General features: G+C 35.6%; 1 protein-coding gene across 1 annotated transcript in view; it reads left to right on the top strand.

Moving 5' to 3' along the window:
- The window catches only part of Herc4 (HECT and RLD domain containing E3 ubiquitin ligase 4), a 768,218-nt gene that overhangs the window by 387,133 nt on the left and 363,097 nt on the right, over positions 1-17,988 (top strand). Inside the window, exon 13 of the mRNA XM_090378812.1 lies at positions 10,464-10,513. Coding sequence (XP_090234938.1) covers positions 10,464-10,513 — 50 coding nt within the window. The remainder of the gene's footprint in view (positions 1-10,463; positions 10,514-17,988) is intronic.

Genomic DNA, 17,988 nt, shown 5'->3' on the forward strand with positions numbered 1-17,988 from the left:
ACTCTTTATTACGCTATCATACTCTCGCATGAGTGTATCTCCAACATCGGAGCTAGACGAGTTTTTGTTTTCTTCTAAAAGAACAGTTCGTTTATTTTCAGTTTCTTCATTCAACGCTAAGACTCCTTCAGAATGTTTTGCAAATAATTTCTGATAAATCTCTTCAGCACGCTTTTTCAAAACTTGCTTACTTGGAAAATCAAAAGTTCTTGAACCTGAATCTTCTTTCCTAAACTTTTTGGGGTTGTGTAGATAGCTCAGCAAAGCCACAGTTGGCAATTTCATCTTGCATTGTAACGCTGAAAAAGGCTTTGGTGAAACTTTAAAGCAAATGGGTTTTCTGCTGTATCAAGCTTAGCAAGCAGAAATTCTATTGAAGACTCTGCTTTAAGTAAGTCTGTATCTTCTGAGGTTATAGCCTTCAGAATCATTTCAACAGGTCGCAAAGTTTCACGTAGCAATTCAAGTGTTTTCCAGTCATCGTCAGACACAGCTTCAGTTGACAGTACCTGCACATAGAGGGCGCCTCCGTAGCCAGGTGGGAAGGAGCAGCAGTGCGTAGCACATGCTTCTTGATTAGACCGGGGTTCGAGCCCGTCACCACCAAATACGGAGTATGCGGAAAGGTCGAGGAATGACCACCGCATATCCCGGAGCAATATGGCCTTAGTTGCTAATGTTCCTTAAAACCAAAAAACAAACAAACTGCACATAGAGCATTTGGAATGCAATTTTTCAATTTCAAAAATCTTTCAATCATATAGAATGTGCTATCCCATCTAGTCTTGCAATCTAATATAAGTTTATATTCTTTCTCATTAAATTTTGCTTTAACAAAATTTTGTAATGTCATTTTTGGTAGGCGATTTTCGAAAAAGCTTGCAAATTTTTCTGACTTTGTTAATAGTTTGTGCAATATTGGCCATCGGATTGAAGAAATAAATGAGCTCATCGGTAAGGTCGGTTTGATAAAGCATGCCTTGGTGTCTTTCTTCAACTTCTTCATCATCACTACTTTCTTCATTATTTTCATTTTCTTCATTGTCTTTGGGAGACTCAGAGACTGTGGCCCCATAATTGATTGCTTTTTCATAAAGTACATCTTTTTTTTTTTTTTATGAAACCCCCAAACACGAAAGGTATCAAAACCTATAGTACTTAGTACCGTGCATGGGTTGAAGGAGAAGTATGGGGGGAGGGCAGTAGCGGATTAAGATCGGTTGAGGTCCCGGGCACAGAAGAAAATATTGGGTCCCTTGAAAAAAAGAGAGAGACAGGGAAAATAAAAATACATGTTAACCATTTTTTTAAATAAATAAAAAAATATTATGTACTATTAATGTTTTATTTCCAAAAAATTTGAATATAATATATGTATAATATAATTAATAATAGCATAATAATAATCACAAAGTTTTGAACTAATAGTTGAACATATTAGTTCAACTAATTTGTTGGGGTTTTGCGTGGGCCCTTCTTAAGTCGGGGCCCGGTGTGCCCGGCGTTAAATCCGCCTCTGGGGGAGGGGGGATGCCGGAAACTTTGCTCTAGAGACTAAACATGGGTTTCACCACTTCAAGCCTCCATTAAGCAAAGTGGTGGTATTTCACCGGTTGATGAAAGTCATCTACCACATCTATAACTGACAGATGTATACAATGTGCTATACATTGTTGATGATTAGGCGTAATTTGCTTGCCAAACTTAATCATCATTGCTGCTTCATCGGTGGTGCAGGCAACAATATCCTCATACAAGTTCAAACCAAATTCCTTCAAGTGTCCATTCACAATTTGCTCAGTTCTTCTGCTATCAAGTGAACCATTAATCTCAGTAAGACCTAACGACCAATGATTGTCTTTTGAATGCACATTTATATTCAAATACATTTTATTTTGTGTAGACGTATATTCATCAATGAATACCGTGCACCCAAAACCAATGAATTTTTAAAATGCTGAATGAGTTCTTCTTTAGTTTCATAATAATTCAGAACCATATTTTTAATTCCATTCACTGTGGCTGGTGGTAATTTATCGTATTTATTTCTCTGAAGGTGAAGGCTTGATTGTATAAACTCACTCTTGGCAATTGAATTAAAATAAAATCCATCTAAAGCAGCTAATTTTGAAATCTCTTCTTCCATAGATTTTTAAATGATAAAGTTTTCTAATGTTCTTACCATTTTTACGAGAGGTTCAGTGTTATCTTGTTTAATGTCAATCTGATGCATATTCTTTAAATGCAACATCAAAGATAATGTAGATCCTCCAGACGACTTCATTATCTTCCGACATTTCGAACATTGTGCTTCATCTTTGTTTTTCGAGCAAAATAATTCCATACATTTGATTTCATCTTAGAAATATTAATAGTAATAAATATTAATTAGAAGGAATTTATATCACCGACAATTTTAAATAAAAATATTGAAGATAACAAAGGCACAATACTATGCGTCACTCCCGCAAGCACTGAATGAAGAGTCTAAACGAGGCAAGTTTCAAAATTTTCACGAAAGAAATTTTTTATTTATTTACTTGCAATTTTTTCCCCAATTAAATCTATTGTAATTTTCAAAATTACATAAAAGCTAAATTTGGTGAAGCTGCTTTTTGGAGAAATTTGATCGCCTATTTAATAGGAATAAAGAAGCAAAAAACTTTCTATGATTGAAATTTGATGCAATATTCAGCGATCTGTTTCTAGTGAGTAACCATCAATAAGGCGCGTTCCACAACTCACTCAGTCGTAAATGAGTACACCTGCATCGTGCCATGATACAGGTGGGAAGATAAAAGGTACCCCTCCTAGATTTAGGCCACTTGCCCATGAGATTCGTACCTAAACATAAAATAAAAAACATGTTTAAAACAAAGCAGTTGAACGATCCAGACAAACGAAAGAAAATGTGGGTAACAAAAAACTATATTCGAGGGCTAACTAAAAAAATATTCGAATCCGGTTTTAGAAGCTCGGTTTCGGTTTTAACAACTCAATATGAAAACCGGATTTAACCGGTTTATAAAACCGGTTTGCAAGCCCTAGCCTCTACTAATGCTAATGCTAACTATTACTGCAGTCTTGTTTAGGTGATCCTGCATCAGTTCTTTAACCAGTGACTCTATTATTTTCCGTGGAACAGAAATTAAACTAACAGGTCTATAATTATTTGTGTCACCCTTTGAACCCCCCTTTGTGAATTGGGTTTTACATTTGCACAGCCCCTAAATCTAAGGATGCTCTCATAATTATGGCTAAGGGATTTGCTAACTTCCCTCGCTGCCTCCTTTAATATAACTTGATAGATTCAATCCACCCCAGGTGCCTTTTTTATATTTAACTTCAACAATTTCTCCTCCACTTTGCTCTCCGTTATTACAAAATCATTCAACTCCCTGTTAGAGTTTAGTTAACTTCTGTTTCCCTTCCTTACGGAATTCCTCATGTGTGAATGTAGATGCAAAATACTCATTCAGTTTGTCAGCTATCTGAGCAGGATCAACAACAGTTGAACCACCAATATCAAGTAGACGTTTCCCAACCTTTTTCAAGTCGTGATCCCCTTTTATAATAGCCAAATAACCTGCAACCCCCGCCACATTTGCATAAAAGGGCATTTTTAATAGGGTAAAGAAGACACATTAACAATAGATTTTTCAGAAATAATTCTAATCTAATATTTAAATAACATTTAAATATTTAATACAATGGTTTTACTTGCATCTGGACAACTATCTTCAAAATTCGTGGCTGAGTTTTTTTTAAAGCCAACCTCATGTCATCCTCAACATTCAATCTGTTTCTTGTGTTTATTTTGATATATAGAAGTGATGAAAATCCACTCTCACAGAGATATGTAGAGGCAAATGGAAGTAAAACTCAAAAGGCGAGCATGGTGACATTCAGATATCACTGATACATAGCACACGAGAACTGAGTCAGCAATTTTTCATAAAACCAATTACGTGCCGAGGATTCGTTCCTCAGATCCAAGAATTCATCTTGTACTTCATCGGGAATGCTGGCTATATTCAGAGAAGCAGAGAATGGGTTTCGTACCAGTGCAGCAGCTTCTTCTTCTGTAAGCTCAGAGAAGTACTGCTGAAATTTCTTTTCAAGGGATTCAAGGTGCCCAGTAATCTCCTCCTTCAGATTCTCATCCAGTTCACCTTCAGATTCCTCTACCACACTGCACAGTTTTTCACACATGGCAATGTTTCCAAAATTTACTTTCCGACGCCAGTTTTGCAGCTTGAATACAAATGCCTGAAGATTGTCTTGAAATTGGATAATGTGCATTTCCTTTCCCGCCGACCGGGCTAGCCGGGTGGGTAAAGTGCCTGCCTGGCAACCCAAAGGTCGCGGGTTCGATTCCCACCTCAGGCTTGGATCAAAGTACTGCAAAAACCTTGGGAGGTGCATTATGGCCACAGAAACCTATGCGCCAACAACCACCAAAAAAAAAAAAAAAAAAAAATTTCCTTTCTCTGAAGTTTCAGATTCAGCTTATTTAGCTGGTCTAAAATGTCTGCTAAGTAAGCAACCCTTTTCTTCCAAACTTCATCATTAAAGTAAGGCACAAGGTCATGTTTCCCTTGCACTTCCCGGAACAACTTGATTTCATCTTTCAACTCAAAGACACGATTGAAACATTTCCTTTCGACAACCAGTGTACAGCAGTGTAGAAAAGAAGAACCTCATGATCAGAATTCATGTTTTTACAGAGTTTTTTAAACAGACAGGTGTTGAGGGCTCGAGATTTGATGTAATTCACAATTTTGATCAGAGAATCAAGTACCTGTTTCCGAGGAGCTGGAAGAGTCTTCTGGCAAGAGCATATCGGTGAATCATGCAGTGAATGTCCTTTACTTGGGTAGCAAGTTCTTTCACTTTTGTCTGAAAGCCCGACTTTGACCCTAGCATAGCTGTTGCTCCATCTGTACAAACCCCACAGATGTTTTTCCACTGTAATGCTCTAGTTTCAAAAAAGTATTTATCTTCTCCATAATATCTTCACCTTTTGTAGTAGTTTCAAGTGCACTACAGAACAGGAACTCTTCTTTGAAATGAATATATTTCATGAAGACAAGCAACTGAGAACATGAACCTATGTCCGTTGATTCATCAACTTGAAAAGAAAACAATGGAGAAACTTTGATTTCATTCAAAACCTGCCCTTTCACATCTACAGACATATCTGAAATGCGGCTCTCAATAGTATTATTGGACAGAGATATTTTTCTCATCGTTATCTCGCTGGCTTCCCCAAGAATTAACTTCATTTTCAACATTCAGTGTTTGATGATGACCATTTCTCCAATTGTGTAAGGTTTTTTTTTTTGTTTGGCAATTTCCAATACTACTTCATATGATGCTTGAACTGCTGCTGTGCTCTTTGTTGAAAACTTCCTGTAGGATCAGGTCTCTGATGTCTGAGACCAGTTTCATGGCGTCAAAAGAACTGAAGATCCTTTTAGTATGTTCTGAATGCTTTGACTCTAAGTAACGTTTGTTTTGAAGGTTTCATAGATTCAGCTGAGAACAACATTGCACACAACGCATTGCTGATCAAGGTGGTAAAGCCAAATTTTAGATAATCTGAATATTTACATTTTTTCTCCATGGGTACGGATTTAGCACGGACAGCATGGACTAATGCCGACCTACTGACATTCTTTAGATTTTAGTAGCTAACCCAAGTGCGACAGCGAGTGGCTGGTTTCTATCATGACACTAACTAAAGGTGGTTGACTATTGGTGAACTAAGTTCGCGCCAGTTTGCATTAGATGGCCCATTGCAGATATTATCGAATTACATCCTTGCAAATATGGCAGCTTCAGAAAAACATACGGGGTGATCTTCAACTGTGTAAAGAGAGCAACTCACCTTTATTTGACGGTCCCTATTCGACAGTCTGTTATTCACACATCGAGACACCGATTAAAAATTAATTTTGATATTGAATTTTGCATCATAGTGAATATTTTATTCAGTTTACTATTTGTAACAGAATTTTATTCTAATGATAACACTGCATTTGTATATTTTTTTTTTATGGAGTGAATGAAGCTCCACTGTGACAGAAATTTGAAAAAATATTAAAGGCCCACCTTAGCAAATAATTAAAATAATATAAAATGTTTAATATGTATGAACACGGTGGGCTTTTAATATTTTTTAAGTATCCGCTGCAGTGCACCTTAAGTCACTTCCTTTCATTTACAAAAATCAGTGTTACAACCACTAGTAGAATATTGCAGTGTAGCCATATTCCATATTGAAATAAATAAGTGTTGAAACCCTTAATGGTGAAATTTCCTATAAAAATAATTGCAACTAAAAATAACTGTGGCGACCCCCTTGGGGATCGCGACCCACAAGTTGGGAACCAGGTTCTAGAGTGTACATGAGTAAAGAAGTCTTTGTTGTTTTTCTTTGCATCCTTTGCTAAGGATTTCTCGTAATCAGTCTTCACTTTCCTATGCTCTTTTGTGACTTGATTACAGACTATAGCTTATATCTGCCATAGGCGTCTGTATCACCTGATAATTTTTATGCATCCCACACATTTTTCTTCTTTGCCACGAGCCTCATTAGTTCATCTGACATCTATTTAGCTCCTAATCTTGAACAGTATATCTTAGTTGGTATGAAAAGTCTTGTAGCTTTCAAGATTAATTCCTTGAAGGCTTCCCATTTAGAATTCTCTGTTTTAAACATCAGTTGATCCCACTGTATAGAATTTACAAACTCTCTGAGACACCATAGTCACCTTTATGAAAACAAAAACCCTTCCCTTTACCCTTGATGGTAGTTATATCTTTAAGTAAATCCCACATCAGTACACTGTGATCACTGTCATCTAGTGGTTCCTTTATCTGCAAATTCTTAATGCATGAATAATCACTGCTGATAATCAGATCAAGAGTATTTACTCCCTCTAGTTGCCCCCTGAACATGTTCTGTATAAAACAATCCTCCAATAAATCCACAAAAGTCTTGCTAGTGTGCGAGTGACCAATCCACAAGTTTCACTCAATATCTGGAAAGTTAAAATCCCCCATTGCAGGACATTCTGATTTACTTGTATTTATGCCTCTTAATGTAACTATTGTTATGAATGTGGTCTCATATAAAAGAAAAAGTTGGTTGATGTAAATCAGTGTAATGTGTTTTGATTCAAGGATAGAAAAATCTTATGATTTGTAATCAAGCCCTAGTTTTTCTGTGTGTTGTTCTATTGGTTTTTATACATGCAGATTTTGAATTATGTAATAATTGAACTAAGGAGTCATAATTAATAAATAATTTAATACTGGATATATTATCGTGAAATATTTAAATAAACTGCCCATTATCCAATATATTATCAACTAATTCAGTAGTATTAAGATCTTTATTGAATATTGAAAGCAGGCTGTTCTATCTTTGTGGCATTTCACAGGCCACAAAAAAAAAAAAAAAAAAGCAAGCAAATTAATCTAGCAAACCAAACAGGTTTAAATTCAAAAGTTGGACTCCAGTTCAGAATTTTGTCTGAAGATGTGGTGCACTTTCCTTTGCATTATTTTTTTTAAATTATACGTTTTTCAAATAATATTTTGGCGCAGAAAGCCTCAAACTATGTAAAATTCAAGATGTGACATTTGCATCAGTAATACTTAGTTAAATTTTTTAAACACACAAGTTTTTTCATTGATTATTGTAATATTTATTGTAGCATTAGTAGAGACATATGATGCAGTATAAGCAAGCTTATACTGCATCAGCCAAAAAAAAAAAAAAAAAAAAAAACCCCTTCCCGTTTCACCGATCCATTTGTTCCAAATGTTTGTCTAGTTCTGCCTTGAATTTATTTAAGCTGTCAACTTCCATAACAGATGAAAGTTTGTTCCAGCAATCAACTACCCACTGGCTAAAGGAAAATATCCACACATTTATTCTACAACTGTCTTTCCTCAGTTTGAATCTATGCCCCCTCAGGTTTGTAATCTGAGCAAGAGGAAGAATCTCATCAGCATTGAGCCTGCTCAATCCATTCAAGGCCTTATACACTTCAATCAGATCACCTTGCAGGTGCCTAGTCTCCAGAATCTGCAATTTGCAGAACTTAAGCCTTTCTTTCTAAGAGCACCCCCTTTGTTCCCTTCACCAGTCTTGTTGCCCTTCTCTGTACTCATTCTAGCAACTCTACATCCTTCCTAAAATGAGGATTCCAGAACTGTATGCAGGACTTAAGTGTTGTCTGACCATTTCTTTATAGAAGGGGATAATCATCTCCTTATCTCTGCTCACAAAATTCCTGTATGTCATTGACAAGACACCATGACCTACTCTGGCAGCCTGTCTGCAGTGCTCAGAAAACTTCATATCCGACTGCACAATTACCCCCAGGTCTCTTTCATTCTCCACTACCCTGAGTGTAACACCACCCAGTTGGTACAGTTCTCCGGGGTTACTGCTACCCATATGCAGTACTTTGTATTTGTTAATGTTAAACTTCAGTTGCCACTTTCTGCCCATCTGCTCAACTTTTCCAGATCCTGTTGCAGCAGCACACTGTCTTTACTGTTATTAAAAACCCACCCAACCTTTTGTATCATCTGCAAACTTTGACATTAAGCTTGAGTAACTCTACTTTCTTTCAAAAATGATTTAATTTCTGGCACAAGCTCCACAAATCTTTCTAAAACATGTCCTGTACTTAACCTTAATCATGCACTTCTGTATGTAGTGATAAATCATCGATTTCATCCTACATTTTCCAGAAAATCTTGAAACAAGCATCATTGCAAAGCTTTAGCCCTGATAGAGTTCACAATTTTTAGTACCAGGTTAATTATTTTTTGAATTTTTGCAGATTTGCTGCACAATATTTGCTGGTGAATAATGCAATGGTAAGATTGGAATTTCAGTAAATGGTGACCTTGTTTTTTTACAAAGTGATACATCCTTTATTACATGCTGTTATACTTGGTGCCCCATCAGTGGTAATTGACACAAGTTTTTTGAGTGATAAATTTTCTTCTGTAGTCATTGTTTTAAAAGCCTCATAAATGCCTCTTGCCCCAAAGTTTTTTTTGTAATGGAATCATTTTTAAGAAATCCTCTGTAACACTATAATCTTCAAACGCCATTTGAGCTGTGTCAGTGATATCAGTTTATTCATCCATTTCCAAAGAAAAATATTTGTAAGCCAATATATCATTGTGCAACTCTTTTTCTATATTGCTAGACATAGTTTCTATTCTTGTTACTGTATTTTTTGATAGTTGCATACCTTTTATGGCATTCATTATTTCATTTTTATTTTTAAAATTATCAAATAAAGAGTCACCAGCTTCCAAAAATTCCTCTTTTTTTATTTCACCATCCTTGAAAGGTTTATGTTTGACAATAACATCTCATGTTATTGTCAAACAGATGCAACAGTAGCAGCCATAGATTTAACAATAGGAATTTTAAAAAATGATTATCAATTATTAATAATCATTTTTTAAAATTAGTATTATTATTATTTTCCACTAATTATTATTTTTCAAAACCACAAAACAACTCTTTCCATTTTGCCTACTTTCAGTTTTAAAATTCAGAGGAAGTGTTAAAATGTTTTTCTACTTTATCTCATTTTGGTTCTGCAACATGTGCATGACAGATTATACATGTACATTTTTCATTAATTATTATAAAGAATTCTTCTTTCCATTTGGTATTGTAGAGATAAGTTTTTTCTTCTTATGAGGTTGGCTATTCATTATTAATAATTGAAGTATGCTAAAAATAAAAATTCAGTTTTATGAATATACTTAATTAAAAATAAACAATTTAATCGAAGATTAAAAAATAGAAGAAAAAACTTTCCTCAAAAAAGCAATACCAGTAACAGTCAATTGGATTTACAAATTTGTAATAGCTCTGCTCACTGTTTATAAACAATTAACAGAAAAACAAACAGTCCACTAAAAAACTTGTCTTAGCAGATGATAAATGCTCAGACTTATTAAATTTAGATTTACTATAATGAAAATTTTACAGTACGTGAGATTTTACAGTAAAAAATCTTCCAATCCAATGTCCATTTGATTGGGAGATTTTTTACTGTAAAAGCTCACATTTTACCTCACATTTTAGATAATGTTAATCTACATTAAATAGACTTTTAAAATAATGAAGATTTTAAGTCTATTAAATGTAGTAATAGGTGTTTATTCAGGTATCATTTGTATTGAATTTTTCGTAGAAATTAGTCTTTATATATTTTGAGCACAAATTCAAATCATGACCATTATGTATGTAAATACTTGCACTCACACACTTGTTATAGCAGATTTATGTTTTGGTTAAAGCAGATATTTTTTGGTTTACTGTATTTTTTTTTTTTTCTTTTATATTTTTCTTGAAATTTAGTTGTGTAAGCCTGATTGAAATATGTAATCAGGTTATTTAAATTCCATTTTAGAGTATTGGTGGTCTCAGATAGAAGTATCTCATTTTAAAAATATGGTCTTGGTAAGTTAAGAATTTTTTTTAGCATTGTTCTTAAGCATTAATAATAACTATATGAATGTATATTGTTAAATTTCATTTCATGACTGTTTGCACTCATGGGCTTGGCATACCCAGGGTCCTGAGCTGGATATCATTATTCTTCTCTTTCTTGGTGATTTCCTTCTATTTCTGACTCACTCACACACACTCTCTCTCTCTCTCTCTCTCTCTCTCTCTCTCTCTCTCTCTCTCTCTCTCTCTCTCTCTCTCAGGGATAACTCTTTTTTTTTTTTTTTTTGGCTGGTGCACCAAAAGCCTCAGGCTTCCTTGCACTATGGCTAATTACTGAGGTTCACCCAGTGTTTATGAGATTTCACCAAAATTTGCTTGGTATAGGGAAAATGTGATTAGTTTCTTAACTTTTAAGTGAGTTTGTCAATACCACACATGACATTTTCAATCCACCACAGTCACATCTCAGAGCAACATTTTGAATTTTGGGAAACATTGACAATATATTCAGCTTTAGTATATGTTACAGTTATAGCCCTAAACTAGACATCTTCCATGCAGCCAACTGTTGTCAGTATACTGATAACATTATCCAACAGTATCAGTTATGGACAGGCACTTGTAATGCTGACCAAAATTGATTAGCCATATATTAAAACTTGCCTTTTTATAGAGAAAAGGACTTTTTATTTATGCTCCACTTAACCTGTTTCTTTTTAAGAACTTGTTTGATTGAATGCCTTTTGCTGAAGATTTGTTTCATCAGCAATAAATATGGAAACCTTTGTGAAAGAGTTCTTTTACAAACATAGAGATAGTGTAGGAGTTAATGAATGTGATCGTACACTGAGTGACCACTTTATTGGGTACACATACCGTTTTCATGAATTAGAGTGCCCCTTCAGTAACACATTAAGAGTTTATGCCTTAATGTGTTACTGAAGTATGTTACCTTAATGTGTTTACATTATAACACATTATGTGTTACTTAATGTGTTATGATGTAAAGCAGGTGAGCAGATGCAAAAGATTGCTGTACGTGTGCAATTCAATGTGTACATGTGCAATTCAAGATTTAAGTGACTTCAAATGTTTCATGGTAGTCAGCACCAATATGAGTATCTCAGAAAGCAACCTTGCTGGGTTTTCACAACAACCATTTTGCATGTATTGGGATTGATTCGATAACCAATTAACATCCAGCCAATGTCAATCCCGTGGTTGGAAATAGTCTGTTGATGCAAGAGGCCAGTGGAGCTGAGGACTTGTGTAGGTTTACAGAACCAGTGGAATCACTGGTTAAAGAAGCATTGCAGGATCATCTAGACAAAACTGCAGTAATAGTTAAGACACAGCATGCGTTTGTTAAAGGGAGGTCTTGTCTGACTAATTTGATTGGATACTATGATGTGGTCACAAAGGAACTGAATGCCAAAAATAATTTTCATATCATATACTTGGATTCAGGAAAGCTTTTGATACTGTTGCACATGGAAGACTGCTGTACAAATTGGAGTGGTATGGCATTAAGGGTAAGTTGCTACAATGGATAAAGGGATGGTTGAGTGGGAGATGACAGAGAGTGGTAATCAGTGGACACTGCTCTTCATGGTCAAATGTTATTAGTGGAGTTCCCCAGGTTTCGGTGTTGGGCCCATTGTTGTTTTGTATATTTATCAATGATATTGATAAAGGTATATCAGGTTTAATGTCGAAGTTTACAGATGAAACAAAGGTTGGCAGGGTTGTTAACGACAGTAAAGATAATATGCTACTCCAACTGGATCTAGATAAGTTGGGTAAATGGGCTGAGAAGTGGCAACTGAAGGTTAACATTAACAAATGCAAAGTACTGCATATGTGTAGCAATTACCTAAGAGAAACATACTAACTGTGTGGTACTACACTCAGGGAAGTGGAAAGTGAAAAAGACCTGAGGGGGGTTAATTGTGCAGTCAAATATGAAGTTTGCTGACAGTGCAGACAGGCTGCCAGGGCAGGTCATGGACACTTGTCAATGATATATAGGAATTTTGCTAGCAGGGACAGGGAGGTGATTATCCCATTATACAAGGCAATGGTCAGGCTGCACCTAGAGTACCATGTACAGGTCTGAAGGCCTCATTTTAGGAAAGGTGTAAAGTTGCTACAACAATTACAAAGAAGAGCAACAAGCTTGGTGAGGGGGAATCCAAGGGGTGCTCTTACCAAGAAAGCTTGTTCTGCAAACTGCAGCCCCTGGAGAGTAGGCACCTGCAAGATGATCTGATTGAGGTGTATAAGGCCTTGAATGAGATGAGCAAGCTTGAATGCTGATGGGATTCTTCCTCTTGCTCAGATTAAGAACTTGAGGGGCATAGATTCAAATTGAGGAAAGACAGTTGTTGAATAGGTCTGCAGAAATTTGCCTTTAGCCAGTGGGTAATTGATTGGTAGAACAGACATCCATCTTTTGATGTTGAAGTTGATAGCCTAAAGAAATTTAAGGCTGAGCTGGACAGGCATTTGGAATGAATGGAGGGGTAAAATGGGAGTGCGTTTGTTTTTTTTTGGCTGATGCTGCCATAAGCTTGCTTTCTTTCATCATATACCTCTACTAATGCCAATGCTAACTGCTTCAGTCAATCAGATAACTTAGTACAAACTGGGTAACCATGTGTGACCTTCAGCTCTTTTCCGTTAGTATAAATATCTTGAGTGAATGAAGGAGGTAGGAAGATGCACGAGATTCAATGAGATTTTAATGTCAACAATGCCCAACGAAAGGCTTTATATACATACAAACAGAAGTGGGTCTAAAAACCTTCCACCCTGACAAAGAGTCATTTCAGAATGCATAGCTTGTTGTAGATTGTTATGGAGTATTGCAGCCAAAATGGGTTCCACTCCAGCAAAACACAAGACGGTATGGTTATAGTGGGCTCAGGAATACCAACACAAGTGAACAGTAGAAGATTGGAAAAATGTTGCATGGTCTGACAAATCATAGTTCACTAAATTTATCTCTAAATAACCACTATTATACCACATGAATTTTTTAAGTTAGTTTATTCTACCTATTGACTAAAACATATTATACAATTAAGTAATGTTTTGGGAACCCTGCCATAGTGCCATAACATGTTATGAGACTTCAGTTGCCACTTCTTAGCTGCACCAGAATAGTAGACTGACTTAGCTGCACCAGAATAGTAGACTGAATAAACTAACTTAAAAAACTCATGTGATATAATAGTTGTTATTTAGAAGAGAATTTACATAGTAAATCACCACATAATGCCCTTTCCTAACTATATTAAATTAGGGTTAATGCTGTTGAGAACATTGATGGGAGGACCAGAATATGGCAAAAGCAGTATAAGTTCATGGACCTATTCTATCAGATGTCAGCACGTAATCAGGGAAAATTTCCCTGATTACGTGCTGACTCATCGTCATCAGGGAAATTTTCATTTGAAAAAAATAGTCAACTCTAAATATTTAATACTTTATAAAATCTCTATCATTTAGATTTTGATAGACTCTCACAGCATACAGGTCATCTAATTACAGGCAAGGGAGGACCACTAAGTGCCTTTTATAGCAATTAGCTGTTCTAGAGTATCACTATGTTACAACTAAACAAATGGATAAGACTTTCCCAACCATTGTTAATATATGATTTTTATGACATCATGCAGGAAGTAAATTACCTCCAGGGGCTCATATCTGGTGAGTATGGGCTTGGCACACCCAGGGTCCTGAGCTGGATATCATCATTCTTCTCTTTCTTGGTGATTCCTTTCTACTTCTCTCTGTCTCTCAGGGTAATAGGGAATTTTTTTTTTTGGCCGGTGCAGCATAAGCCTCAGGCTTTCTTGTACCATTTGGCTAATAATAATAATAATAATAAATAAATACTTTATTATTAAAGAAACACTGAACACCGTGTTTATGATTTTTACATATGTTACCAGCAAAGTTCATGTTACATATGTTACCAACTTTTCCATGCATTGTATAAAATGCCTTGAAAAGTATGAAATAAATAGAAGTATGAAGAAAAGTAATTCACTTAATAATGTAATAACATTATTAAGTGAATTACTTTTATACAAAGGCATACTGAATGGGAAATACTGCTCCTCATATCTCACTGTTAAAATGAATGATGCAGACAAAAAAAACTGCATCACATGAATTTTGCAAATAATGTGTTCTGCATTGTGCGTTGCAGGTATCTTCGAAATGCATTTGTTAGATGGGATATATATCTCTGTGAATGAAATCCAATAAAAAGACTCCACCTGATATACCTAATTGCCATAAATATCTTCCCAAAGAGTAAAATGCGTAATTAATGGAAATATGAGAAATCATGCAAATGGCAATCATGACAACCAGACATACATTTTATTGCATTTACATGTACAAACTGAAATGACAAGTTAAGGTAATAGTATTATGTACTATAAATTAGCAAAATTAGTCCTCAATATTTTGTTGTTCCTCCTTGAGCTGCAATTACAGCCTTGCAACAATCTGGCATAGAGTTAATCAACTTCTGGATATACGGTTGCCCAATTTCATCATATCACATTCTTACAATGCTCTCCTACAGCTGAATCTTACTTGATGGCTTCTTCTGAGCAATTTTTGATGACATTATGTACCAGCAATTTTCAATAGGGTTCAAATCTGGACTGTTGCCAGGCCAGTCCAACACAGCAATGCTAGAATTTCTGACGTAGGAATTGCACCTTAAGCGAGAAAAATGAGGGAAAACATTGGTGTAAGTATGTTTTTAGCCTTGTGAGACAAGAAGACAAACTCGTCATTAAATCTAAATAGCATAAAACTTCACCAATTTTGTTGTGTGACAAAGTGCTGAGTCCTGTTGAAAAATGCAGTTTTCGACGTAGTGATCCCTAATAACGGGTTTCAGGCACTCTTCCAAGATAGTAGTGTAGGTTTCTGCACTCACCGTTCCATTAATAAACTTAATTCACCCCACCCCTTTGCATGCTCTGCATTTCCAGACCATCTGACTGGTGGGGAACTTTACAGTGTGTGTTATGCAGTCAGAGGATGGTATGCCTCAGATTTTCATCTTCTGACATATTGCTTCCCATCCGGTGCCTCCATAGCTAGGTGGGCAGGAGCGGCAGTGCGTAGCACACGCTTCTTGATTAGACCGGGGTTCGAGCCCATGACCACCAAATACGGAGGATGCAGAAAGGTCAGGGAATGACCACTGCATATCCCCAGAGCAATATGGCCTTAGTTGCTAATGCTCCTAAAAACCAAATAACAACAACAGCTTCCCATCCGAGCCATGGAGGTTGAATTTCTATTCATCAGAAAAGATTACGGAGTTCCATTGCTCTTTTGTCCATGAAACATGCATTTTAGTCCAAGCAAGTCATTTCTTTCTCATTTGTTGGGTCAACAAAGGCATCTTCTTGGGCCGACATTCCGAAAGCCATCTTTGGATAATTCGTGCACTTGTTTCAACACCAGAAGCCATCTCAAAGTCCAGTTTTAGATCAGCAGCACTAGCATGGTGATTATGAAGGTATAGCTGTTTCAAATATCGATCTTGGGAAGCCGTAGTCACTCTCTTACAGCCTGAACCAGGTCTTCTCTTCACATCACTGGTTTCACGCTTTAATTTCAGCACCTGGGATTACTGTTGACTGGTGGCAGCCTATTTTATCAGCACATGTAAAAAGCCCTTCCTGGGACAGAGCAACAGCTACATTTTTTTTTCTTGGTGTCAACTGAACATATGGAGCCATGCTTACACCTTTGCAAAACAGGATACTGATGAGCATGTATACCTTTCCAAATCTCTATTTATAGAAATGGCTGATGCAATACCTTGCAATCACTGTCTCATGCAATAGAAGCATTATCTGACGCAATACCTTTACTTTGCGACAAACAAAATGACTGTAATTAAACAATATCGTATACTTTTCACTACAAATGTTACTTTTTTTATGGTGATGCAGTTTTTTTTGTCCACCAGTGTATACCTGTTATCTCTCTATCCATTAAAAAAGTTTTCCTCATAGTGATATTTATTTGAGCCAAAGGGAAAAGAGAGCAGGCAATTATGTCATTTATTGGAGCCAATGGGAGAAGAGGGTGGTGCAATTACATCTACAAATGCAAAATAAATAATTACATAGGTCATTTCCTAATTAGATTTCGATCAGTGCATTATAATATTGGTATATTAGTATAATGTTATTATTATACAAATAATAACATTATACAATACAAATATTTACAAAAAACTAAAATATTTACAAAATATTAAACTATTTACAATCATACTTCTACATTGGTGAACCTTACATGGAAGAAACACAAAAATGGTTACTGTACAGAATCAGACACTTGCAGTTGACAGGGTAGAGCGTGTACGTGGGACGCATGGCAAAGTTCCGGCATTGAAAGACAATTGCCTCCATAACGTTCACCAACCTCATGCACAAGGTTGGTGAATGTTATGGCATCGTTTGATCTTCTGTTGTAATATTAGCTGATGAAAGGACCCAATATAGTTTGTATATTTGTAAATAGTTTAGTATTTTGTAAATATTTGTATGGTATGTAAAAATTTTAGTTAAACATTTTAGTCCTGCTTTTTCGGATGCAGCAGTATTCCTTGTGCATTAAAGAACCCAATGAAAAAGGTCTTTTCCTAAGTGGCCTATGTAAATGCAGGTAAATAATTACATATTGATATTTATTTGACCTTGAGAATGCTGTGTGGTGGGGTAGCCAATGGGAGAAGAGGGATGCAGGTCACATGGTACAAGTGTGAGGGGCAATTACATCACTACAAATGCACAGGTAAATAATTACATAGGCCATTTCCTGATTAGATATTGATCAGTATGTTTTGACAGGTGTGTCTTTTATGTAGAAAAGATTCCACTTATGCTGTTATACATCCGCAGTAGTTGGTGAGCAAAGCAAGCAGGGGGCAGAGCATCCTAGTAAGTACTAAATATAATATAAAAAAAAATTTATAACAAAAATTTTGGGGACTTTCCATCTGCTTTATATTTATTAAATGCATTTCCCACCACTACATTCCTAACATATAGAATTTTTTGAACTTTTTCCTGTTATCTTTTTTCTATATTTATACTGTACTTTAATTTTACATCTTATGTACTGTATTTTGTATAAAAATATTACAATAACTTTTTACATCCAAAATATCCCTATTTTATTTCTCAAATTTTTTTTTCATAAATGCAGTTCAGTTTTCACCCATAATATTTGAATTTTATAAACAGAGATTTTTACCATAGAGATTTTTACTGTTTCCTTAATTGCACTGAGTAGTTTTTTGTTTGTTTGTTTCAGAAACAACACTATCTTCTTTGAGATTTTTAAAGACCAATTTGAACTTTTCAGAATTCGAGAAACCATTTCTTAATTATATTATTAATAATCTAAAACTCATCCTCTTAAATGTATTTTCT

The sequence above is a fragment of the Mastigoproctus giganteus genome, chromosome 8 (genome assembly GCF_048544385.1).
Source record: "Mastigoproctus giganteus isolate SK-2022 chromosome 8, ASM4854438v1, whole genome shotgun sequence".
NCBI classification, from domain to species: Eukaryota; Metazoa; Arthropoda; class Arachnida; order Uropygi; family Thelyphonidae; genus Mastigoproctus; species Mastigoproctus giganteus.